The sequence below is a fragment of the Syngnathus typhle genome, linkage group LG8 (assembly GCF_033458585.1).
Source record: "Syngnathus typhle isolate RoL2023-S1 ecotype Sweden linkage group LG8, RoL_Styp_1.0, whole genome shotgun sequence".
NCBI classification, from domain to species: Eukaryota; Metazoa; Chordata; class Actinopteri; order Syngnathiformes; family Syngnathidae; genus Syngnathus; species Syngnathus typhle.
In genome coordinates, this window is record NC_083745.1 from 10,312,052 (window position 1) to 10,339,580 (window position 27,529).

Sequence of the window (27,529 nt, forward strand, 5' to 3'; positions counted from 1 at the left end):
CGGCTAAAACACGTCTAAAAAAGGTCTAAAAGTGAAATGAAAATAGATTTAGTGTTTACTTTATTTCTCTCTATTTAATTAAATGATTGAATCAGTTTTACACAGTTTTATCTGTGCAGAAAGAATGTGAGGATCTGTGTTGACTTAACCTAGTTTATTATGAGGAAGGAAAATCCCCCAGATACTTGGTAATGACGTCACTAGTGTGGGCCGGCTGCCACTGGCTCGGGGATAAAATAATAGCGACAATAAAATATTAAAATCTAATACACGTTTTTGTTTTTCATAATGGTGCCATAACCCTATTGGTTCATTTCAATTTGATTTGTTTATTATAACGGCAAAGCGTTCTGAGCAAAGTTGTGTTTGTAGTTATGGTCTAAATAAAGTTTTTCCTTTTTTTTTTTTTTTTTGCACGACGCTCCTGCGCTACTGTAGTTGTCTGACCTGCGTCCCCCTCCATTCATCAGTCATCAGTTTCCGCTCTAAACATGGCACGAAACAATTATACTATTGTCGAATATTTTGGAGGAGAGGACGGTTACCGCTGTGGTTACTGCAAAAACGAAAAGGGAAACTTTTCTCACGGTAAGTCAGTGTCTTATTTACAAATGATCATGCTAACAAACTAGCCCTTCCTGTCAGCGAACACATTTGCCAATCCCTTATGTTGTTATATTGTCAGTCATTGAAATATGATTTTTTTTAAGTGACAGATGGCGTTGCTCTGGGAGGACTGGAAATGTTACAGTTTTAACCTTTATTTTTTTATATTTACCCTAAACTTTCTAATTCCTTCCCGAAAACTAATCAGCTAGCATCAATTCAAATAACATCCGGCTTAAAATCAGACCAGTGTTGTGTGCAATTTTGTTTATTTGGCACATTGATGCTGTCGTTTTCTCATGATAAACGCTGCAACATGAGCAGTCATCGACAGCTGGTGTTACCAACTAGCATCGAGCTAGCTACTTGCACCGCATATACTTGCCAACTCTAGTTTGAGAAAAATAGGGAGATCTCCTTTTCATCGGCGTGAAAATTAGCGAGATGTTTTTTCATCGGACAATTTCTTTGAACGTGGGGGCGGAGGGGCGGGGTGTTGTTCATCAACCGGTTTATCAACATGGCAAAGTTACATTCCAAAAGTGCAATGCGTATTTTATATAGATTCACAAAACATGTTCATGCTGGTCTTTTATATACTATTTTTTTCCTGAGGTGCACTTCGAAATGCTGTTTTTTACTTGGATTTGATTCATTTAGAGCGCAGGTAGCAATAATGTGCATGGAGGCAGACTCGACCATTGGCAAACGTACGAGATGTGTGCAGACGTGTGAGAATTATGAAGAGCATGAAAGATATTTTCATATTGTTTCTTTGGCTCTATTCCCAAAGTAATCAAATGTATTTCAGCATTGTGGCTTGATGATGCAAACACGTTTTCTTCAGGTATGTGGTCTCACTCCATGACAGTACAAGACTACCAAGACCTCATAGACCGAGGATGGAGAAGGTACCAAGCAATTTATTTATAGCTTTCAACTATTTTCAAATCACACACTACCATAGTGAAGCCCAGTTTAACCTCATTTATATATTTTTAGTTTGACCTTATCCTTCTCTTTTCGTTTTGAATAGAAGCGGTAAATATGTTTACAAGCCCATCATGAACAAGACATGCTGTCCACAATATCCTATCAGGTAATGGATCTCCAAACATGATCGTGTAATCTTGTATGCTCATTGTATTGATTAGATGACTACTGGAAATATTTGTTTGAAAGCATTGTAACCAGAACTGATTATCTGTGCTCTTCAAGATGCCATGCTGTGAAATTTCAGCCTTCCAAATCCCACAAGAAAATCTTGAAGAAGTTCAATAAATACATTTGTAAAGGAGTAATACCAAAAGAGCATGAAGTCGGTGAGTATTCTTGTGAATATTTCTTGTGAATATGTTTTGTGCCTGTTTTTATTGCATAATTTTATCCCCCACTTGTATTATGTAGATTTTTTTTTTTTTTTTAACTTTTTGTAGAGCAACCAATGGATTCAGTGTGTGAAGTTGTAGGTTCTAAAGAACCAAGTAAAAAAATGGAGTGTGCTATTACGGACGTCCAAAAGGAGTTAGCAGAGTGTCCGGCTGTGACAAATGTTGAGAGGAATGAGGCAGACGTCACTCCAACTGGCTCAGAGCCATCTAGAAAAGAGCCAGCCTCTGTCTCGGAGGGCAGAACAACCACAGCCCCAAAACCTGGTAAGAAATCAAGTTACATATTATGTGACAGTCCTGTTCTTGGGTGGTTAGGAAAGCTGAAACTGGAGCGGTGGTTTTATTGTATGTCCTTATTACATTGTCATCTTATCTCTTCTTCCCCTTCAAAAAAATTATAGGTGGTGCCACGAGGTAGCTTTAATTACATTTTGGTGTGTTTCCATCAAAGAGTGACTATTTCATTTCTGGGTACGGGGCCAATGTCAGATTACCAAAGTACATGAACGCTGTAAACAATGCGACTGTGTAAATAGCCAGTGAATTTCATCGCGCATTCTCAAAGTTCGGTACCAAGGCTCTCTCTGACGGTATGTTATATAATCATTAAATACTGTTGCAAGCCTGCAGTTGCGTTGTGGAAGTTGCGAGCTCTACTTTTCAATAGTTTGCAATGTCATGAAGATAACAGTGTGGGATTTGTGATGGGTAGTGCAAGAAAAAAGGCAAAGAATAGTAGAGTTACAGTGACCACAGGGAAAATGGTACTTCTACTTTCTTGTTTTGGATGGTTGTTTGTCTCTGTGTGCCCTGCGATTGACTGGCAACTAGTTCAGGGTGTCCCCAGCCTATTGCCCGATGACTGCTGGGATAGGCTCCAGCACGCCCGCGAACCCCGTGGGGACAAACGGTACAGAAAATGAATGGATGGATGGATAACCTCTACCACGATGGTGAACTGATTTCACTTTGTGCACTTTAGACCCCAATAATCTGTTTGAGTATTTTTGTACTTTCTGGCACTTATCTTGAACAGAGGTTTAGTTTATTCTGAAGGCAGGTTAAGCCATCAGAACTGGCTTCAAACATCCTAAACAAAAACAAATCACACATCAGCCTTTTGTTGCAGTGCAAGTGCAAAGTTCTTACAATACAGTTATCCCAATACAACTCACATGCCTAATACTAATAAAAGTCTGTCTAATCATGTAATACTGCTCTATTTACCCTTTCACAATGTATTTGTTTAATAAAAGGCCTTCTGCAATAATTAATGTATAACCCGCTCAGTCCGTTTTTTTTTCCACTATCGCTGTGCCCACGCTCTGTTTCAAACAAACAAAAAATGCAAAGGTTAAAAAAAAATATTGGTGTTGAAAGATCTAGCTTAAAATCATATTACAAATGTAATACTTAACATGACTTTGTTATTGTCCTTTTGTTGCAGATGATTTTCCATTTTAACCTCCACAAGGAAAATTCTGTCATCCCCAAAAAAATGCTTCTAAAACACAGCTGAACTACCAAGTATTGAACAGTAATTTACTCTGATCCTAAAGTTACACTTTAAAAATGCGATCAGACTTTGTCACATGGGAGGATTGTGTTATTGTGACATACCGGTTTGTGCCAGAAAGAGGTGGTGTTATAACTTTGCAGCCACATTTTATATGTGTCGCTTCTTATTAATCCTCTGCTATTATTCTTAGGCTTAATGTGAAATATTGTCCTTATACAATACTTTGCAATGGGTTGATAAAGATAATACAGTCCCATTAAACACAGGAAGGGACACTTCTGGTTCTACAGTTTCATGTGTGAAGACTTTGCTCACGTCTCACTAATTAGAAGAGAAGCATGAACAAACTCTACACTTGAGCCCGGAATTGACACTGGCTGACCCCTTTGCAGACTTAAAGATTGTCAGGCTGCACCAACGTATACAGGGGGGCCTGAAAGTGTGTCATTTCTTTATTTTGTGCTGTCTTTCATGGGAAATCATATTTCAAATGTCATACTTAACATGACTTAGTGATTGTCCTAGTTGCAAAGTGAACTGATAGTTGTGTCTGGCAATTTGCCAAGCAGGAAATGGTCTTCGTTTCCTTATTGCTCCAAACAGGATGTGGGCGTGTAAACTGTTGACACGGGATGCCCGGAGAGCGGCAGGTCTTGGCAAAAGATGGTGGTGGAAAAGGAAGAGCAGAAGAACAGAGAATGTTAATATTATAAGTTGCAATGTGATGGTGACGTCAAAAGCGGATACTGAAAATGGAAAATGTGTTTTTACGATAATGGCAACACACACACACGAGCATTGATTTTATTACTGTCTGCTCTCTCTGGTGTGCAGGTATAGGACTAGACCCCAACCGACCCCCTTGCCGAAAGGCCAAAGAGTTACGGAAAGAGCGGCATCACCAGAAGGAGCAGATGAAACATACTAGCGGTGGGGTCTCCTCCACTGACCCGCCGGCTGCCACTATGACAAACCAAACCAAAACCCTGGAAGATCTTCTCACAGAGACATGCCCTGACACTTCATCTCATTGCTTTGAGGTAAGCAATCGTGGTTTCCATTCTGATTTTGTGTGACTTGCAAGAAGCATTTGTCTGTCGTGGTGATTCCAACAAAGCTAAATTCTTACATCCATCATCATTCGGTTCAGTGACCTCACAATGTTTATTATGTACAGAGGCTAGCTGGCAAAACAGAGTGAGTCAGAAAAATGCCATGTTCCCTTTCAATCAAGATCAATGAAATTACAGACACACCACTGAATGGGTCACGTTACACCGATGAGGACATTAAAAGCACGGATCCCACATCAGTATAAATGAAAAGACATGAAAATTAACCTTTAGTAGGGAGTCAAAATGATTTTGGAAATATCCTTGGCAAAGGACCTTATATGAGGTTGGCATAGTCACGTCATTCTTGGTCATAACCACGACTCGAAACAGATGCAAACACTGTCTTTTTGTTGACACACTCTTCCCATGGATTCTTGAGGATGCATAAAGAATCTGGATTCAGGGGCTTAAACTTTATAGCTCAGAATGAGTACCTTTGGCCAAGCACACTTTATACTGAAAAGTACACTGTCCAATAGTGTGTCTTAATTTGCTTGACATGCTGTACTTTATGTAATATGGTCTCATTATTCCTGAACATTCATGTCTAAGATACTGTAAGCAATCCTGGATCAAGACTTTTGATTTAGAACACTCAATGCTTTGAATAAATGCCTAGATTCTCTGTATTTATTCAAAAGACCTTCACATAGTAAACAGATTGGGAATGGTCATAGAGCACTGACAAGAGAATTGTTAGTAAGTTAGTTAGTAAAATGGATTTGAAAATATCCAGATTTTGTGACCATATATTTGTGAAATGTTGACCATATTTGAAAACAATAGTCAAGCAGTAAAAGCAAAAAATCAAACAAAAGTTTGGCATGGCTTTGCCTGAAATTTAGATGGCTTAATTGACATTCACATTTTGACATGACTGCTGTGAAATCCGTGGTGTTATAGTTTGTCACTAACTCAATCGGTATATGTATCCCAATATATTTATCCTGGGTCCGTTTGTGCTGGTGATGTTCAGCTCTCAGCCACCAGAGAGCAATGTGATGACATGAATTCTGCGCCCTCATGAAAAGATAACGCTTTCAAGTGCCATTTTCACTCGTAACACAGCTTTACAATTTGTTTTTGTTTTAAAAAACACGATGGCAAAATAGTTTAGTGAGTGATTTGCAGTTAATGTGATTCTTACCAGCCTTCATATGAAGTGGAACACAGTCTAGAAGGCTCCCTTAACTAACTCCATTTTACAATATGGTCAAGTGAGCAAATTATATTGAAATCTAGTGTGAAAACTTTTCAGCGGAGTCATTCTTTTTGTTTGTCCCACCAGTATAAAAAAAGAATATATATATATTTGTTATAGACTAGGGTTTTGTCCTTGTATGGTTAGGGAAAGGTGCAAGCTGGATGACATTTTCAATTCATCAACTTATAATCAGACTTACATTAATATTTTTGGCTCTATTTAAACATTCTTGGCCAGCCAAGTATCCAGCTAACTGTGTAATGTAGTACTATTATGATAGCTCGACCCCAACACCCCAAAACATCTCACCACTATGGTGTGACTTGTGGCGTGCCTCAAGTAGTTCATCCTGTCAAAACACATCTTCAGCACTGGAGCATAATTAAAAAGATTGAGCTTGGGAAATTTCCTTACTTTTATAAGGAATCGTTAAACCTCGAACAATGGATGCCAATATTCACATGAGACTAGGCTTCTTCAGTCCAAATCCATCAAACTGTAGCTTCAAGCCCCCATTCTCTCAGCCGAGAAGACTCAATTGACAGAGTGTCTTCTTTGGCCAATAAAAGCTTCTGGTTGAATGAGTGGCTAGTGACACAGAGGAAGAGAATAATAGTAATTTGCTTGGTATTAGAAACACTTACACACGTCACAATGCTTTTGAAATGTATCTTTTTTTTAAATATTTGTACCTCCCTGCTCCCCATTTTGATGTTAACTATTATCTGCCCATTTTTTTTGAAGGTGAGGCTAGTGCGCGCCAATCCCCCTTGCCCGCAGTTCAAAGCCTCTTTCGACACGTCCTACCAGGTGTACAAACTCTACCAGATGGCAATTCACAAGGACCCTCCTGACAAACCCTCCGAGAGCCAGGTCAGGGGGTGGCATAGGTCAAGCTGCTGTTGGCCTTCCCATTGCGGGATGGGAGATGATAGATAGGATGCCTGAGGAACAAAAACAAAATATTGCGTACAATCATTACTTCGGTCTTTTCAAAGAGTCCTTTATTTTATTTGGGAGAGACGTATTGTCTCTACTCTTACTTAAGTGTACTACATATTTGTCGATGATTCATGCCTCTTCACGGAGTATCAAAGATGTCAGTATAAGTGAAAACCATTACGTTTCAGTTGAAATCACATGTATGTGTCAAAAAAAAACAAAAAACGACAACCAAAAAGGGAGATAATGAGGTGAAACTGTTTCCATACGCCATGGTTGAGAGCAGTGTTTCTCCAGGTGTCTCGACTTGGCCTTGAGTCAGTCGGTAGGCTATTTGTTGTGGTTTGGATTTTGAGGGCTGTCTTGACAACCTAACCCCTTCCCAGTTTTCACAATAATCTCATTGGTGCTCCTTCTTGTGCCCAAATTCATGCTAAATTAGGTGGATAGAATATCTTGTAAAAGGGCAGAATAATTCAAATTAATTAGGACATTCTACATAATCATATTGGGAATGTTATGCCACAGTAGCAGCTTGCCACTCCATAAAAGGGACACAGAAAGGAGTCTCAGATTAGCGCTGGAGTCTTCTTCATGGTCCACTGTGCAGTCTTTGTGGAAAAGGAGTTATTGCAGTTTGACAATATGCTTCCAATAAAAGGGTCAAGGTTATTGATCTAAAAGTCAGAGAAAGGGTTAGAATGCTCAGTCTGTGAAAACATATTGGTCCATGCACTAGCCTCATCTTCAAGTTGCTTGTCCAAATGTGAGCCGTTTAAAAAAAATAGTGTATATTCAGTCACCTAGAATTTGATCATTTTATTCCATTCATTTCTACTTTTTCTACAGCAAAAGAAGGAATATACCGTACGTGAATTCTGGCGGTATCCACCTCCAAGCAATGTAACGCAGCACTGGCTGACCCTCATTGTTTCCCCTTTTATACTTTGTGCTTGAAGGTGAGGCTAGTACCGGTCAACTTTGAGGACCCCCAATTTACCGCATCCTATGAGCAGTCTGTGGCCCTGTACAGCCGATACCAGATGGCCATTCATGGGGATGACCCCAGCGAATGTAGTGAGAGTAAGGTACTGCACGATTTTTATTCTGCCCTCTCTGTAGGATATGCATACTAACTTGGGTTTAATTTATTGTGGCAGTTTGTTGGTAAATAAATCCAATCAAATTTACACTATTCTTCTAGTCTACTTATAATGTGTAGTTCTTGTTGAAATTTTACTGCAAAAGAGTGAAATTCCAAAGTAGAATGCATTTTAAACCAAGACCCATTAAACAATGTGAGGTTTAAATCCTCGGTGCGTGATCAATAAATTAAATATCAACCATTCTTATGGTTTCTAGCAGTGAGCAGTATGTGTGCACCTTCTCCAATAAATGGAGAAAATAAAGTCAAGTCAGCATGTTGAACTGTAAAACATTTTCCACAAACCTGAGTAGGCCAATTGTTCCTGAGGGTTGGAAAAATAACTAACTCCCCAAGCTTTCTGCCAGTAGGGCTGAGTAAACAACCAAAATCTTTGTCTTGTAAAAAAATAAAGCAATTTATTAATTGTAATAGCAGCATGACTTGGGAAGGAGGCAATGGGAGATTCTTTCCCAGTGCTTTACACTTGAACCAGCTTCAGCTCAGTTTTAACCATGAAATTTGTCGGAGATGTTTTGCAAGTAGACTTGGTGATGCATATTGTAGCAAAGAGCGCATTGTCGGCGGTAAAGCAACCGCTTTCTAGGTGGCTCATCATTTGACTGATTTTCGTAGTGACTTTTATTGTAGCTGACTAAAAGTTGCTAATGGGATGCATTTTAATGCCAACCAACCTGTCATGAAGGCAAGGCAGAGGTAAACTGCTTTGCAGTGTTTGTCTCACCTCTTTTCTCCCCCCATACCTATACGAAGTCATATATTTTCTGTCATACCATACCTGGAAAGGCAACGGGCGTTATTCCTTCCACATTCATTCAAAGTTGATGCACATGCTTTAAAAAGCACTGCAAAGCACACAGTTCACTTAGCGTGCCGACCTGTTTTGGTGAGCCGTGACTGGCTTCCATCACATGTGGCTTTCATTGTCAGGAAATGAAGGGGAAAAAAAACAGTTGCAACTGTATCTCCACTCCTGGAAAAGAATCTTAACTTAAAAAGGTATACATGAAAGGGAGCGAAAACTCTAAGAATGGTGATAAGGGGGATCAGTAGATGGGGTGAGGGAGAAAAGAAAATATTTCATTTACTGAGATTATCTTTTTAGTTTAGTAGGATGTTCAAAGCTATTAAGAAATGGATTTAACTTTAGTACAATAACAAAGATCTGTGTCCACCGCCTTTTCTCATATGGCACATATAAAAAATCTAATCTAATGGCGGCATATAGCACAGAAGAAATAATGATTTTCTTTCACTGTTATTATTCTCATTTAATTATTTTGGTTCTATTCTACAATCTGGTGCAGTGAGCACCATTACAGATGAATCTACCATTAAATAGCCTTGGAGAAGTAGGCTGACTGTGTTTGTGTGTGCGCGTTTAATCCATTGTGAAAAACACACCATGTTTAAAGAGCACAATTATGTAGGGTCCGAGGAATTAGGTCTGAACAAATGAGTGTGTTTATACGTACCGTATGTGTGCATTGTAGACTCTAATCGTGTGCAGATGAGTGTTTACTGTTGGAAAAGGGAAAAAATAGGAAGTGATGTGCTCCATGTGTTGCCGATGAGGATGTTCCAGAGGGTACTCGAGACACAATCTGTTTGCAGACTGTTACGCGGTTGCATCATACATGGGAAACTGGGATTGTATTCACAGCAGGCCCTGGTCACTGGATCTGCATATTAAACGGTCTAAAAATATTCTTTTTTTTTTATACACTTAGTTCATGCTAGAAATATTGCACCCTTGTTAAGATTATTTAGTTCGAACTGAATGTAGTCCAGTAACCAGACAGTGATTGCAAAATCACTACACAAGCAAAAGTAGAGCGGTGGCAATTATTTCAAGGTTTTTACAAACACATTCATGCCTTTGTGAAAGCTTCTTTTATTTGCAATCAAATGAATGGATGAATAAGTTGTTGTTTGGAGACTCATGCATACTTACTTTAGCACAGTAAATTTTAAATGACAATTCCTTACCCACAGCTGTTTTTTGTGAGTTTTCAATAAAAAGTGTTATTGTTTTTGCCTTCTGAGGGTACTGCCCCGTTGGGGTTCTTTGCTGTTGACTCTAAAGTTAGTTGTGGAAAATTACAGTTTACTGGCAGTCGTAGTATTGTAACTATTGTTCTTGTCATGAAAATATCAATTGAGCGCACCATTAACATAATCTAAAGCAGTCCAAATCTTTTCCACCAAGAGCCATTTGTTGGATAAATACACAAACCGCCAGGCCAACTCAAGTGGTGTACTACTTTTGTGGAGTATCTCTTTAAACATTTTATCACCTGGATACAAATAGACTGGCAATACGTACGCGTCTATACATTTAAAAGTCGTGGTGATATAAAAGGAAATGACCAAAAGGGCTTTTCTGTTGTTACTGGTTCTTTATTGAATTATGTCCTCAAGATGTCGATCACCTGCAAACACTGCTCTCAACCCTAGCATAAAATGCTCAAATAGAAATTCTTTACTGTCGTCATGCAATGTGAGTCTGCCAGTGGCAAAACAAACATTTGTTGAAAAAGAACTTTTGCGCTCTCTGAAGAAATTATTTTATTTTATTTTATTATTTTCCCAAGTACCTAGACCAGGGGTGTCAAACTCTTTTTTTTCACGGGCCGCATTGTAGTCATAGCTTCTTTCGGAGGGCCATTATGACTGTCAACCCAAACAAATGTATGAGCACCTCATATTATATACAGTAAAAGCTACCAAACAAACTGACAAATAACTCGTTTTCAAATCAGACGAGTAAAAACTGGTCAAATATTTAAAAAATATATATTAAAAGTGAAGACAATTTGATATTCTAGTAATCACACACGAATTTGATGCACAATTTGTCTTCGCCGGCCACATAAAATGATGTGGCGGGCCGTATCTGGCCCCCGGGCCTTGAGATTGACACCTGTGACCTAGACCTATAAGGATGGAGAAAATAAAGACCAGGTTGAATAAAGAAAAATACTTTGTTTACTGACTTATTTCTATGTCATTAGTAGAAATATGTATTTTATATTCTTTCTGATGTTTTGGTAATGACTCACTTTTTCTCTCCTCTGCATCGCACTATAGTTCCGGCGATTTCTCTGCGATTCACCGTTAGAGGTATGTATTTCCTTTGGCCTTTTCACAGTTCTTTATTAACTCTTTTCAATAAGTTTACTTTTAGAATTGCCTTTTTTTCGCACCCTGCTTTACTTTCATTGCCAACACATTACCAGAGCAGGTTAATTAAAATTTAATTTCCTCTCCACTTCTTCATATTGAGCCACTCAGCTTTGTGCTCCACTTTCAAGCCCTCCAGCTAAATTGAATGAGTGGTGTTTAAGGGATACAGGAAAGGGGTTATTTTTTTTCATACAGAGGAGTTATCTCACCTAGTTCAAATAGAAGAGTGAGTTAAAGGTTAAATTGAAATGTGGTGTCCAGATTGCACTGGGATTGAAAAGATGCCCATGTTGGACCCAATTTCCTTTTTTCTTTGATCGAATGGGACACATTTGCTATGTGCTTCAGTATCCAACGGATGGCTGTTGGGTCTTTAAAGGTACCAACGCCATCCAAAAACATATTTTCCAGTGTCTCATGCATAATGTAGATCAAAATGAGCATTTGACATGTTGTTTGTTGATTGTACACAGTAGTCGATAACAAGCATACTTAACAAGCGCATATGCTTTTGCTGTGGTTGTGAAAGAGCATCCATTTTGATGCCTTTCTGTGAATCTGTGGTCTGAAGCTGCAAGTGAGGCGTTCACAACGTTCATACCTTTGTTGAGTTTTACCCTATTTTTCAAAAGATTGGTATCATCGGAAAGCTTGCTAAGCAGACACTGACAACATGTAGTAATGTTGTCAATCTTTTTTTTTTAAATTAATTCCAAGGTTAAATTATAAAATACTACAGTTGTTTGCAGTGTGCACATATTCAAGTATAAACATACACGCTTCAATTTGCTTTGTCAAAAACACAATTCAAGTTAAAAAGTTGGACCCAACTTCCTTTTTTTTTTTATTTTTTGCAAAACAACCCAACCCTTTCTTTTTACTATAATAAAGTACAAGATAATATACCTGTCTATACTGTACAGGCTTGCCATTCACATATCGACTCACCAATCCTTATCTCCTTTAAAATGATAGTAAGATCTGACATATTTGAGCTGAGATATCGCCAATTACCAATCAGATGGAATCTTTTTCCATCTTCAAATTAAGGCAAACAACGATCGAATCAGAGCAAATCGCATTTACTGTTCTACAGTAATATTCTGGTGTTCTAGTTGCCAGATGTTCTGACCAACTTGAACAGCTGACCAAAAAATGAGCGGTACTTTTTAGGCACCACCTAAATCTGACTGGATTCAGCTGGATCCATACAAAGTTTTAGGTATGAATTAAGTCTAATCATGGCCACCAGCTTGAAAATACTAGCAATGCTTTCATGGTAAAACTTGAGTCCACTTTGTAGCGTTGAGTGACATGTAAGTGCCGCCAGGCATCACGAAACACTTCTATGAATTTCAGCTTCTATGAAACACCAGTGGACTTAGCGTACGGGAACACCGGTCCTCAGACCCCCGGAAGGATACTTGAAACAGCAGCGTTAATTAGATTGAGGTGAACATAAATAATCCCTGTAGTTTGGTCGTGTGGCTTCCCTTGGGTCTTCCTTAATGAGCATCATTAGCGTTTTTAGGGCACAAGCTTTTATCACCTCGTCAAAGCTGCCACGCGCATTGAACAGCCTGTTCAAGCCAAGCACTCCGATGGATTTAACATGCCATCTCTGCTCGCATGACCCTCCGTTGCCCAACCCGTTTTTATTCCAGTCTCTGATCTCCCACCCAGTCCTCCCCACTCATGTCAGAGTTATTGTATGTGGCTTTTCTGTTCTACCTCTGCGTGTCGGCTTCCATCTGTTTCCAATCTGAGGGCTCGCTATTAAAATATATACACTCACCATGTTGGGTGGGGTGTGTGGTTCACATTGTGTTGTATTTCTTTCTAATGTATGCAAAAAAATATCATTTCACTGTGGCCATAAAGGACTTGTTTTGTTTGGTGCTGTTCAGTTTCATCAACATTTGAGAGCTTTCTTATTCAAACAGGCATTTTGAAAATACATATTCTGACACATCAATTAACCAGCTCAGTGACCTAGTGGTTAGAGTGTCCGCCCTGAGACTGGAAGGTTGTGGGTTCAAACCCCGGCCGGGTCATACCAAAGACTGTAAAAATGGGACCCATTGCCTCCCTGCTTGGCACTCAGCATTAAGGGTTGGAATTGGGGGGTTAGAAGGAGTGGAGCTCTTTACAAGCCCTAGGCTTCGTCTCCCTCCTTGCACAGTTATTGATATAATAATATGTGCTAAACAATAAACTAAAAAAATAAATAAAAATTGTCACGTACACTCAGTTGTATATCTGTTAATGTGATAAACACCAGAACTTACAAAATTCAATATGTACTGTTTATGCTTTCAATTTGTAGTCATTGTATGATCTCCTTGTACATATTTTTTCTTATATTTCACTATAATTGGAATCTCAAGCTTGAAGTTCTTACATTGTCATTTAATGCCGGAGAGAACTGGCAGCATCAGTACTGTGCAATCATAATTAATTTTCCAGGAGGTAATCATGTGGCACTGAGTTTGTGATTGACACTCCCACAATAAGAAATGACCTCAGAAAGGGACGCTCAACCCAAGTATGTATGAATCCGATTAAAAGAGGACACAACCACTTCACTGTCATAGCGTACTGCATACTTGGTCCAGATTTTTGGCCATATGCGAGTGATTTGGGGCCGTATGTGGAGCTTTGGGGTGGTTTGAAGTATTCCAGAGAAGTTTAGATTGTTTTTACAGTGGCAAGGACACAACCATTAAGCTGTCCTGTGAGGGGACATGCAGGTAGGTAAGAGAGCATCAATCGGCCTTTAACATATGAACCCTATAAACAAACAAACATCAAGCTATTACTTCTACTGTGCTAATATTGGTTATTGTGGTAAAAGGTGCATATTCTTAGTGGGGTGATGAAAATGTCTGTTTTTTTTGTTTTTTTTAAACACGTTTATTATCACGCATATGCACAGACACACATTCACGCACACACACACACGCATGCACGCAGGGCCAAAACTTCTTGGGACCTCTTACAAAGGTCCAGTGTTTTTCATGGAACTTGTGCCAAGAAATAACAGGCTGCCTGCTTATACAGATGGACATGCACGCACACTCTCACACTCGAGTTTTTCTTTTTTTACCTCATTTATTGGCTGCTTGCCAGTTAGTCAACGCTAATGGGGAGTGAACCGACAGCAACGCTTTGATGTCATTAGCATCTGACATAAAGCCCGAAAATATATGCATTTTCACATAAAAGTGAAAAGATTTGAGTTGCTCTGACAGACAAGAAACTAAGCGATTTCAGTGCTGCCATTTTGACTTGAAATGGTAGGAAAACAAAGTCGAACATAATTACATTGCTGGAAGTTCCATTTTGAAAGCATAGAGCTTTGTATGAAGTGCAGAGACACTAACACAAGAGTCTTCTCAAACAGCTCTATGCATTTTTTGGTTATTATGCAACTTAATTACATATTATACAGTCACAATCCCAGATCCAATTATTGTTGATAACTGCCAGCCGCATTTCTAATCTCACATTGATAAAGTCACTCCCAGGACGAAACACTGGAGTCACTGTCATCTTTTTTCATGAGCACAAAGATGGAGAAAATACTTTTACCCAGACAACCATAGTCTATGATAAATTACACACAGCATGTGTGCTAATTATAGTGCGCTGTATATCAACCGCAACTGTCATATTAGAAGATTGAACAAAAACAAGTATGTGCAACAACACACATTATTTAATACCACATAGAGTGAGCAAGCATACAGGCGAAAGTTTGGCGGGGATCCACAGCTGGCGGGTAGAAAGACTTCTTATTAAAAAGTTCTCTCCTGGAGTGATTCTGAAGCCAGTACCAAGTCTCCAACTCTGCTTTGCTATTGCACTCACTCCACATTTGGGAGCTATTAGCAGCCTGTAAGTGAGGCTACTGTACACCCCCACATAATATGCGAGGCCTGCAAGCAAAAAGACACTCTTATAAGACCTTTATACACCACCACAATTGAGGTGTGATTAAAAATGAATGTGATTTATGTGTATTTTTTTCTTAAATTTTATGCTAGGTATGGATAGTATCCCTAAACAAACTGTGAAAGCAATTGCTGACTGCATGCAGAAAGTCAATGCTGCTGTGAAACATGTCCAGGAAAAAATAAATAAAACATGCATTTTATGTCAAACGTTTTTAATGCATATATATAAGATATCCGATTGTTCTGAGTTGCGTCAATTTTTTTGCCCCCTAATAATAGATGCTTTATGTATAAAATGGCTGAAATGATTTTTTACGTAATTAGTATTTTTTTTCTAAACCTCTTAAGACTGAACATTTATATTTTGGTCACGTCTTGACAGTCTTATTTCGAAATGACTCTTTGTGTGCACGCATAGGTGTGTGCTTGCGGATAATATTCCAGTCCTAGTTCAAGGCTTTTGCACTGTTACTATTGTGGTAATGCCAGCGTTTTCTTCTTCTTTATCCCATCCCAGGCCGAGCACTCTGATGATGGTCCTGAAATGGGTTACGGCTCCTTTCATCAGCAGTACTGGTTAGATGGCCAAATAGTGGCAGTGGGAGTGATCGATATCCTGCCGACCTGCGTATCATCTGTCTACCTGTACTACCACCCAGACTTTGCTTTCTTGTCTCTAGGCTCCTACTCTGCTCTCAGGTTTGTTGCACTGATTGAGCTTAGCACTTTCAATTTCAATTTGCAGAACAGCCAAATTTGCACACACACACTTAGAATGTAAAATGTCACAGGTAGATCACATCATTTATATCTATCTACCTGTCTTTTATTATTAGAGAAATCTCTTTTGCTATGTTTATCCTTTTCTATATTGGCACCCCCTCTAAAAGTACTTTCTTTGATACAGTATCTTTCGGCATCTTACTGAATAGTATATACGTATAAGATGTTGGCGAGGCACATTCCTTTGTCTTCACATTTGATTAGCAAAGGCAGAATTCCAATTGTGGCAGTTTTCTCTGCCAAGATGAAATTAGAGCACACATATGCGTACTACAGACGCATTTCTGGCAATTCCAGTTAAATGTACTTCCATAAAGTATGGGAAAACGTTTGAAAATATTTGACAGATGTTGCTTTGATGATGATGGTGTACAGTACAGTATGTTTGTGGGCGTCGCTCGTGTTGAGGGGGGCACCTTGGTGGTTCAGAGTGTACTGCTTCCCATCACTTTTTATTTTTAGTCTCAAGTAGAATTCAAGACTTAAACAAAGTGATTGGGCCTGGAGGAGGTTTTGGCCAGGAAGTACAGGAAGCCCACTGGACTGAAGTCCTCCTGCTTGTTTACAGACACCAGAGCTTAGATCTTTAATCATTTCTACACTTTGGTCTACTTGCTCTGGCTGGCTGTGCTCAAACCCTCCTTTTAAGAACACAAATATAGTCACCAATTGCAATTCCTGCCAATGCTGAGAGTCCTCGAATCCTTTTTTCATTCATGGCCTTCAAAATCCCAACCTGCCATTCCATAGGCACAGACATATTGCTATGCTTTCAAAACCAAAACAGATCTTCTGTACTTGTGTAATTCACATTTAGAAACTGAAGAGGGTGGTGTTGAGTATGTTCTTCCTTGAAAATCTTTCCGCTATCTATATTTTATACATATTTACATATCTATACACATTTTTCTATACAGTAACAAATAATTTTGGTGCTGATGCCTCACTATGCAGTACTTTGAAAATAACAATGAGGAAGTGGGGATCAAAATATGTTACTGTGCACTTAAAGCTAATACTGTGCTTGAGCACTTTACGTTTTTTTTAATGTCAAATTGGTTCATTCTGATTGCAATAGTCTTCATATCCTCTCACACATTTTAAATTGGATTTGGATGTGGGTTCTGACAGGACCTTCCAGCACTTGGTTTGGACTTGTTTTTGTGTAACCGATGTGCTGAAAGGAAAAATTCCTCTTCTTCAACGGAAGGTTTTGGGTCAAACAGGACTTTTTTTTTTTAAATGTTCAAACTTTTAAGTTCCACCACCTTAAAGCACCTGTTGCTGTGTCCAGCTTGCTTCACAGTAATGACCTTCCTCTCTAGGTCAGCAATTTGCGAAAGTAATTTAAGCAATTTCACTTAATTGTCCTGAAAATGTATTTACTATACAAAATCTGTTTACACAGCAGCTAGTATATGCTGGTGGTGTAGTGACAGGCAGAACAATTAAATGCTCTTCCACTAGATGGCAGAAGGTACAATTACTAACCTGTGTATCTCTCCGTGTAGTAAAGCGTGGTCTCAACTAATCTGACCCAGATTTTCCACCTAGCCAAATTTGAGACATCATAATTTCACGTTGTGTAGTTTATATGATGCTTTGTGAAAGCACTGCTCGAGGGGATGTGTAGTTATTTTTGCTGCATCCTTTCCCCCCCCCCCAAATACAGCAAATTCATACACACACTGGTCATCTCTACATCCTACCCAGCTAATTAACACATTTTTGATCGTTTGGAAAAAAAAAAATCTTCCTTGTTCGGATGAGGCCTCACCTCCCTGTGTGTGTGTGTCTGTGTGTGTCTGTGTGCACGTGTGCATGCTCTCATCAGGGCTTGATAATTGGCTTGTGCTGGAGTGTCAGATGGCTGAAGAGGGGATAATAGTAAACTCAAGCTGCTGCCATTGGGGTGAGATTGGGGGTGTGAAGAGCTCAAGAGAAAGGAGAAGGAGGAGGGGGTCTGCAGTTTTTTTTTGTGAATGGACCCCTTGCTTTTTTTGACCCCCTCACCACCACCACTCAATTCAGGCCTTTTGTGGTGAGGGGATGGGAACCCAGGAACCTGGCAGCAAGTGGGTGACCTTGTAGCACCTCGCTGTAGCGGCCTCTCCTCAGCCTTCTTTTCGCTTTCTCCAACCCGCTCTTTTATATTCTCCTCCTGCTCTTTCGCCACTTCTCTCTCCCCCATGTTCCCCTGGCCTGCTTTGTCCCATGTCTTATTTTTCAGAGCATCTATTTTATGTTAAGGCCTCTCTCTCTCACTCTAAAGTATTGAAAGAAAGGGAATTCTCCCGCTTCATTTGGGTGGATGAAAGGTGGTAGAAAGAAGGGTGAAACAAAAGGAGCTGGAATTTAGTTATGTAATGGCGAAGGAAATGGCAGATGGAAGGAGAAAATGGACGCTTCGTAAAAGGATGCAATTAAGGAAGAGACTACTGGGGGGAATAAAGAAAGCAAGACATTTACTGTATATGAAGACGTTGTATAAATCTTCAGCGTTCTAAATCTCCCCTTTTCCCACCTGCTTTTCTGCTCAACGGCTCAGCGCCATTATAGAGAGAAGGTCATTGTTTTTGTCTAATGAAACGAGACAAGAAAAGCTTTGAGTTTGGGTGTTTACTTCCTCAACTTGGGTTCTGGGTTTAAATGTTTTGGACAATTTTGTTTCGTAATACCTGCATTAAATGCTGTTTGAGAAGGTGTATTGGGGTAATCCTGTTTGTGTTTTATCATTGAATTTGTAGACGTTATTTGTTTGCAGAATTTTTTTGCATGTTCGACGAACACAGTAAATAAATTGGTCATTTCCATTTTAATTCCAATAATGTCATTTGCAATAATATGGTAACATACATTGTGACACTATAACTATAAACTATAGTTTACTTATATGCATACATACCCAGGAACTAAAATGTGCAATGATCTTAAAATGTTAACCTTTTTTTTCCATTTTAGGGAGATTGCCTTCACAAGGCAACTACAGAAGCAGTCCGCAAAGCTGTCCCACTACTACCTGGGCTTTTACATTCACTCCTGTCCCAAGATGCGGTATAAGGTATTATTTTTACATTCTCATATAGTCACATGTGCAATATATCCACTAATCACTCTGCAAAAGAGGGCAATAAGCATTATCCATAATCCAAGATACACAAAATCCTATTTTCTTACAGGCAATGCTGATAAAAAAATCTTATGGAACAGTAGATGACTAGTACAAAAAAAGATACAATAATACAAATAATATTCAAATATAAAAATGAGTGGAAATTTTAAATGCAAATTCATTGAAAGGGAAAGTGTCTTACAATTTAAGGAGATAATTTAATGATGAAAATCAAAATGACATAGAAATAACTCAGAGGAGTTTGCATTTCTATTTGTGGAGTCAAACTGTAAAATAGTTTGGGTTGAAACAATGTATGTAGATTTATAATCCCATTTAAAAAGAGAGAAAGAGTTGCTTTTTAATATATACAGAAATGAGTCACAAGGTGTTTATTTATTATTTATTTGTTAACTGATTTGTTATTGAGTTGTTTGTTTGGTGTTAGTGCTTTTGTATGTATAAAAACTCTGACTACAAACATCAATTGTATTAATTTTTATTTGCAATTAGTCCTGTAAGGCAAAATGATTTATAATACAGTAGATTAAGATCAGTAAATACTGCATTGATTAGTAATAATGAGGATACTGGTAGATAATTAACCAACTGCCATAAATGAAGGAGAGGAGTAAATCAATCTCACTTCTTCCCACTACTTTTCAGAGACAGAATTCTTTGATCAATATTAATCTTATCTTATTGCTTGTCATGTTTTGTCTGAAACTAGTTTCCAGAGCACCTGAGCTGGAATTTCCCCCTTAACCCCCCATATCGGTTCTTATGTGTTTGCAACTGCAATATCATTCTCAGCATCTCCCCACTTCTTCCTTTTTAAGGAAGGAAGACAGAAAAAGGGTGAGAAGGTTGCCGAGTTCCCACCTTGGGCACTTACGTTCCCTCAGAAACCCTCACACGTTGCTTGTGCTGCATACACTCACACACTCGCTCCTTACATTAGTCATTTGCATATGAGCTAAGTGAAGTGGCACTTCATTAATGCACACACAAACTGAGAAGTTGTTCACAATGGGGTGCCCCTAAAATCAAGCATCATTGGATCGGAGGTTTACTCATTTCTGGATTTCATTCTTGTTGTTTACCTTGTAAAAGCAGTAGCAAGTGAACCCTGCTGGACTCCACTCGAAGCTCTTGAACAACATGAATCCTTTTACCAACGTCCTTTTTTCCTTTCATCACATTTTCGTGAGACCACACTAATTCCGCACATCGTAGGACAATAGCAAGTTATGGCAAGATTATATTGTGCTCGTGTGGTTTGTAAAATTCAACTTTTTTTTTTTTCTTGCTTGTACTTCCACATTATTTAGACATACAAGTGAAGTCGTTGTACTGTTTAGCCAAGAACAGACCAACGTGTGAAAATGAATCTTGAGTAGTGCCAGTACCCAAGAGCAGGGTCACTCCAGATTTGGAGGCCAGCCCAGAAAAGGCGGCTGCCTGGCCAGTGTCAGACCATCCCCTTTTGTTGTCAAATCTGAGACTGCGTGTCCCAGTGGGCCTTCCTGGTTTGGCTGGTGGTTTTGTGGATGGACGTGACATCCTGCCCCTGGCTCTTGTCCCTGTTTCTCTGGCCCTTCCTGGCCTTCTGATGTTGAGCTGTGGAGAGCAGAAGGTGAAGATGTCGGACGCTAAATGAGTCCAAAGGTCTCAGCTCTTCTTGCTTCTCTTGTTCATCTAAATGAACAACACTTGAGATAATACATCCATAAATTATTCCAACTTGAATAGTGGCCTTTTTTTTATACAATGGTCTTTTCTTTCGTCTGCATTGAAACTTGGAAAATATTTTCTTTGCCTTGTATTTGTAGTTCACACTCAACCCGTCTCCTCCCTTGGTACCGAGTTGCAGGTTCTAACTTGCAAAACGTCTCAGATAGCAGACTGAATGCATATTTTCCCCCAAGGGCCCCGTTCCTGCAGTATGTTATGTGTATGGGAATATGACCTCACATTCTCCGTGTCACTTGTACATCTGGGCAGATTAAGAATGACAGTGAGTGAGTATGCCCCCGTAGCCATCTTTGTGTAACACGCCTGTTTTCTTAAATATGGGGGTTTTGCATCTTTCTTTAAGACATTCTGAATGGTGCCATACTTCTCACAGTTCCAGACAATAGACTCTTTTCCAAAAAGAAACTACCATTTTGGTTGGGGTGCGAAAGTAAGCAAACAGATGACGCCATCAAGTATGGTTTCATTCAGAATTAACCATGACAGCACGGTTCTTTCAGAGTCTTTGATGGCTTTATTACAAGACTTGTTGGCATTATACATGCCTTTAATTTAAAAAAAAAATCCATTCAGAAAAAGCCTTTCTGGTTCATTTTCAACTTGAGGTAAAGCTTTTTCACTTCACACTGTCCCACCACTCTGCCAAATCTTTGTTTTTCCTCCATTGGCTGTACCTCTCAACAGAGACATTTTTTTTTAAAATGAACTATTACCATCCCCTTGTTTTGCCACATCAACACTTTTCTTCTTACCTTGTAGTTGTGTATCTAACAAATCACTAACAGATTACAACCTGGTCTTGCGGTAACCAGCACTTGGCACCCTCCGGGAGTACTGCTGACAAGGTGAGGGTCTGACAGAGCAAGGTTCAATGGGTCAGGTCAGGGGGAGATTCTCTCGCACTGTGCATTGAACGATGCCGTTCGGGGTGTAAGTGGGAGCATGGTTGCAACGAGGGGGTGGTGCGAAGGTCACAGAGCTGAAAGTGAGAGTTTGGAGATGGTGTCATGCTGAGCAGATCCAGAGCCCTCTAGCTGCCAGCCAGAGGTGTTTGCCTTACCATTATATTCACCACTATTTATTTTTTAAAACTGCCAGAGCTGTTCCCCCTTTTGAAAAAACCCAAAAAGCCTGGTGCATTAAGATCTTTTGATAAGCATTTTTGAACTGCAATTAGAAAGATGTTTTGATTGCTGGGAGCATGAGGTTGGTTTTTCAGCTTAGTTGTCGTTGCACTTAGTTGTGGCTAAGTTGCAGTGAGTGTTAGACGGAGGTCAGGCTTGCCTGCGCGTAAAGACCGAAAGTGATAAAGAGATAAAGGTGCCAAAGCTGTGAACCGATCCCCATAAAAGCTATACCATCGGTTCTCAGGAGTCAGTTGAAATGTGATCCTGTAAAAATATTTTCTCCTCATTAAGCTGTCATCCGTGGAGCCGTAACGCATTGCTGGGCGAGGCAGAGAAAGGGGTTGAGTGGGTTGCTGTCGGGATTATGAGGGCTGTCTTGGGGCCCCCACAGCTTGGATACTTTATTTGAAGACGGTGCTGTGGTTATGTGTTGACTAGGGTGAAACAGCCTTAGCGGACATTGTGTGTTTAAACTGCAGCACGTAGTATAAATCTCCCCCAAAACATAGACTCCAGACGTGTTCAGAACATTTACAAAAGGACCTCCACCACTACATAAATACACATCTTGTTGCAGACTGCAGTGAGTGTGTGGGTTTGTGTGGGTCCCTATTCATAGTCATGTCTTGTTTGGGCATGTCTTTCATTGGTGCTATCCTTGTGTCCAGGCTGCTTGGCTCTTCGTGTTATTTGTCTAGCTGCATGTGTATGTTTGTGTATCGTGCTGTTTATGTGTTTCCATCAACAGCCACATGCTTCAGCTCTACCCCCTTGTCGGGCCTTAATGTGGACATTTCAACAAACTTGAAAATAATGAGTGCAAGAAGATGGTTGGAAGGGTCATGGCCCATGTTTGTTTAGTTTTTTTTCAATTTATTTTTATGACTGAGATTGGCTGAATCTGACCCTAGGTCACACCACAGATTCAGACCAGGTTGAACTAAGTGTGCGTGGCTCGGAGTCACACTCGAACTCTTTGGAGGCCAATTAATGTATTCCACAGCCTGAATGAAAACAACTTACTACAAATGATCTGCACATTTGACACGTCAACCGTAACTGTTTATTTGGTCAAAAGTGCTTGAATGTGTTGTTTGTACTCTTGACCAAACTCGATAAGCTAGAGGTTGGGTGAGGGAAAACCTAACAAGTGATATTAGCAGGAAATAAGTAGCAGATGTGGGTGTTGCAAAGAAAACTCACACTATGGACACCAAATCCAGTCTTCTCATCTTGCCCCCAAATAATTCTCAAAGCAACCAACTTTGCATCTCATGCCGTTTGCTTTTACTCTCACGTGATATGGCACAAAATTTGATACCCGAGGTCCTGGCTTAGCTCCGTAAATCCCAAGACTTGTGAAAACAGAGAATTGAATAACATATAAAGATGTGGGAGGTGCATATTCTTGGTTTGCACCCGTGCAAAGATACAAATGTAGCAAGGTGTGGCTGCAGCAGATATAGTAAAAGCTAGAGTCTTTAATTTGATGTATTATTTACAAGGTCTTACACTTATCAGTTTAACAGTCAAACAGCTTCTGGAAAGAAGCTTTTCTGGAAGTAGAGAGGTTGATGAGCCTTCTTCTCAAGGCAGAAAGTGTTTAGGCTCCAGGTGAAGTCCTCGTAAAGGTAGACCACAAGGTTTTGGTAGTTGGTGACCACTTCCACTGCCGCAGTGAGCAGGGATGTGAGGAGGTGTCTCTTCCACCAAAAGTCCACCACCGTGTCAAAATTTATTTTCCTGCAGTCCACCAGATGTTCTTCCTCCACTCTGTACTTGGGCTCATTGTTGTTTGTGATGCATCCCGTTAATACTATAGCGTCTGCAAACTTCACTTAGTAGCTTGGTCATTTTGCTGAGCAGTCATAGGTGTGTAGCTTGGTAATTTTTCTGAGCCGTCATAGCTGAGTCATGTTAACTGGAGGGTGCAGACTTGGGGAAAGCTGTTAATGAAAGTGATGAAAAAGGAGGTGATGTTACAGATCCTAACACTCTTTGTCAGTTGGTCATGAAGTCTAGGACCTGGTTCCCCAGTGATGGACTCAGTCCAACTATATTCAGCTTTTGCACCAGGTTTTTGTGGGAACTGTCAAGTCTTGGTATAAATTTGTATTTTTTATTGTGCCCTTTATTATTATTACATATTTCTGAAGTTACCCCAATTCTTTAATGTTATTACATAAACATTCCGTTTCTGTCAGTTTTAATCAAAATTGTCTTCAGATTGTAGTCTGGAAATGGAGATGGTAAAAGAAGATGTTGGTGCCGGTTTTCACAAGGATTCCTTTTTCATATTGTAACGTGGAGTTGATTTAGGCATCTGATTATTTGCCATTCATACAAATCATCTTTATTGGGCTGAAGCAATGCTCATATCTTGGGTTGAATAAGAAAACAAGGCCAATATGGGTTCTTTCTGTTAACACAAAAAAGTTCATTCCGTCAGCATTTTTCTCGTTATTTATGTGCATTTAACGTCTGTGGACTGAAAAGCTGTTAAATAGATAAATAAATACATTTGCAAGCATAGGGTCTTGAGGATCGGTGTACTATTATATAAGCTCTGTGAGTATAATTTTCTCTTGATGATTGTGGTTGACATTCAATCTTGAAATAACAATAGTTTTTGTAGAATAAAAATTACATAAGAAGCATAACACAATGGAATACATTTATTGACACCAGTTTGCACTGATTAGGTTTCTTGTGGTTTTCTTCTTAGACGTTGCACTTCTGTATTTGTTTTACCCCTTGTCTCAACCTCTGTCAACTTGTTGCTTTTTCCATTACCTTGAAAAATTCCATCTTTTCATCACTGGACTGTCTGTGCTAGCTTTCGGCCTGCCCTCAAATCTATCCATGTCTTTGTTCCATTTATATGCCTTTTCTGCTTGTTCTTTCATTTGTGTTCCTGTTTTCCTTGTCCTTGTCTCAAGCTTTGAAAGGTTGCTTTTCACCAGCGTTACATCCATATCTGTCCAGACATGCTTGGAAGGAATGAAGAGAAAGAGACGGATGGCGACTGATCGGATCTCTTCCCAGTAATCTTAAAGCCCCTTTTCACCAAAATGACCTGGAACATTTTATTTTGTGACATGTGTTATTTTGCATCTACACAATTTTAATGTCATTAAAGGAACAAAGCAGATAATTTGCTACAATTTTACATTTAAATACGGATTTTCCTCAAAGACATCCTCTGTGAAATCAGTATTGAGACCTTTTATTTCTTTTGGCTCAGATCCACACAGTAGTTGGTCTGTGAGATTATAGAGGAGGACAAACAAGATCATTTCTCACGTCAGTTCAAACAACTTTCCTTTGGACTTCCTTTAATATTCCCATCATGTTGGACTGAAGGTATCAGCATGGAAGGAGATCTTATTGAAAAAGTATCTCTCATCTCCCTCATTACTCCCACGCTTCCTGCTTGATTTGAGCTGCTTAGGCTTGTAAAGAGGGGGAAAAAAAGTTTGCTTTACCACACAGGTGTGGGAGTGTGTCTTTCGAGGTGTGTTTCTCTGCAGTGTTGAAGGAATCCCTACAGGTGAGCTAGAGTGTGTGAGTGTCAAGCAACTTGTGCTGACAGTTGTAGAAGGCTGTTGGGACATGGAGCGCATCAACTTCATGTGTGTGTCTATTACAACTGCAGCTTCAGAGCATTCCACCTATGGCCATCTGTTAACACGAGCACTTTAACCAGACCAATTTCCGTTTTATGCTACATTGTTGTTCTTGTGTGATAACATGCATTGGCCGATTTCATTTCATTTTGAAGATATATCAACCAATTTGGTCTTCTTTATATGGTAAAAATGTATTGTAATACAATACAATACAACTTCATTTATTTAGCGCATTTTACAACAGGGGCAGCTTTTTTTTTTTATAAAGTTTTGTTAATTTTAAATGACTTCTGTCAACATTGCGGGAAAGGCACAATTCAGCCTATGTTCATCAGGAAAGAGGTGTTAGCTTGTACCCTTAACCCCCCTAATCTGTACTTCCATTATTATCATTACAGGGACAGTACCGACCTGCAGACCTGCTCTGCCCAGAAACCTATGTCTGGGTAACCATTGAGAAATGCCTTTCCCTCCTGGAGAATTCACGATACGCTCGATTCAACACGAATCCTGATGAAGGTACAACTCCACAAACTAGTCTAGCTTTTGAAAGTGTTGAGTATAGTTTTTTTTATTTAGGTAAAGCTTTGGAACACAGCATTAATTTCACCAATATCCCTGACAATGATGACAATAAAGGCATTCTATTCTTAGAGACGTAGAAAATTAGAGAAAGAAAAGATTGTATCTCAAAATGTATACAGCATTGAGGACGGAAAGGGAGTAAGACTGTTTCTTTATACTGGCACTGAAAGAGAAATAAATAAAGAGGTGCTCTGACAGTAGATCTATACTGACGGGAAAATAGAGAGGCAAATGAGAATTTATGAATATAAGCCGCATCTTGATATTTGTTTAAAATGAAGTCATACTTTAAGTTCCTTCTATTCCAGTAGTTAAAACAATCAGCTCTTTCTACTGTTCAAGAGGTAGGCGTCGCTCGTCTCATCGGTACATGCCTAGTCTAATAAGCAATTACCTGCTTTTGCTTGTGAGTGAGTTTTTCATGTCAGGCGTGTCCTCATTTCATTATTAGCAATAATCCACCCGTAGGCACAAACACGGATGATGTGTCATGGTCAGAGTTTACATTTGCTATGACAAGTTTATGTTTGTGGTGCCTCCATTCCTCCATGGTCTGTTGATCTTGGCCAGAGATGGACATTATTTCAGGCCTAACTGTCCAAACTCACTGTCAACATATTTCAGTGCTGGCCGTCTGGATATTTAGCACCGTTGCCAAGCTTGTGGGCTTGAGTATCTTCTGGTGTGAAGGTTTGGGACCAGTATTCCAGAAATACGCCCAGTGGTGAGATCCAAATTGGCCTTTCATGTGATATAATGACAGGATAGCACACAATTTAAGTGTATGTCCTGGACATTTAGAATGATATTAAGACAGGTTCGTTATTCAATTTGTAGAAAAAGGCCTTCTAATTCTAACCGATACCCAAGTCCAAGGCACACAGTAGTTTGAATGGGGTACCTATGAAAGAAAAAAAGAAAAAGAGCATGCAAAGAGAGCTCATCTAATGTTTAAATTACAATTTGAAGCAACCCATGTTGATCACTTTAATATCACTTTGTGTCTGAAGACTTCAACAATGTGGCCTATCATGAGTGTATCTACAATATTTACTCGTTCTGCACAACACATATGAACTATCTCACACATTCACTATCATTGTTTATTCGAGACAGTGAAAAAAGCCCAGGTCATTGTCCATTCTGCTGAATAAACACGGCCAGAAAATGTTTCTTTTAAGGGGTCAGCCTCTTGAACTAAACTGTGTACTGACCAAACGTGTGACATACACAAACTTTAACTTGGAATTGTCAGGATAATCACCCCTCTCGTGGCTCCTGATCTTTGTTGTTGTTAAAGTCATCCGTCTTCACAGAAGGTGTTTGAGTCACCAACAACATCCAGGTATATTCCTTTATTTAGTCATGCTGTATACATGTGTAACATGAGGTAAGCCAGAAATCCTCCAGGACTGGTGACACAAACAATATACTATTTCAAATCCAAACTACCA

General features: G+C 39.4%; 1 protein-coding gene across 5 annotated transcripts in view; it reads left to right on the forward strand.

Annotated features, from left to right (window-relative positions):
* Window positions 1–406: 406 nt before the first annotated feature.
* The window catches only part of LOC133157905 (arginyl-tRNA--protein transferase 1), a 30,988-nt gene continuing 3,865 nt past the window's right edge, over window positions 407–27,529 (forward strand). For 2 of the 5 annotated variants that reach the window (XM_061284558.1, XM_061284559.1), the window contains exons 1-11: window positions 407–588; window positions 1,454–1,517; window positions 1,643–1,705; window positions 1,825–1,928; window positions 2,043–2,261; window positions 4,351–4,556; window positions 7,737–7,865; window positions 11,033–11,065; window positions 15,602–15,783; window positions 18,829–18,928; window positions 25,889–26,009. In XM_061284558.1, the coding sequence (XP_061140542.1) occupies window positions 492–588; window positions 1,454–1,517; window positions 1,643–1,705; window positions 1,825–1,928; window positions 2,043–2,261; window positions 4,351–4,556; window positions 7,737–7,865; window positions 11,033–11,065; window positions 15,602–15,783; window positions 18,829–18,928; window positions 25,889–26,009 (1,318 nt within the window). In that variant the 5' untranslated portion in view covers window positions 407–491. Of the gene's footprint in view, window positions 589–1,453; window positions 1,518–1,642; window positions 1,706–1,824; window positions 1,929–2,042; window positions 2,262–4,350; window positions 4,557–6,579; window positions 6,709–7,736; window positions 7,866–11,032; window positions 11,066–15,601; window positions 15,784–18,828; window positions 18,929–25,888; window positions 26,010–27,529 lie in introns of all 5 variants that reach the window. The other 3 variants (XM_061284561.1, XM_061284557.1, XM_061284560.1) reach the window with 3 other exon arrangements.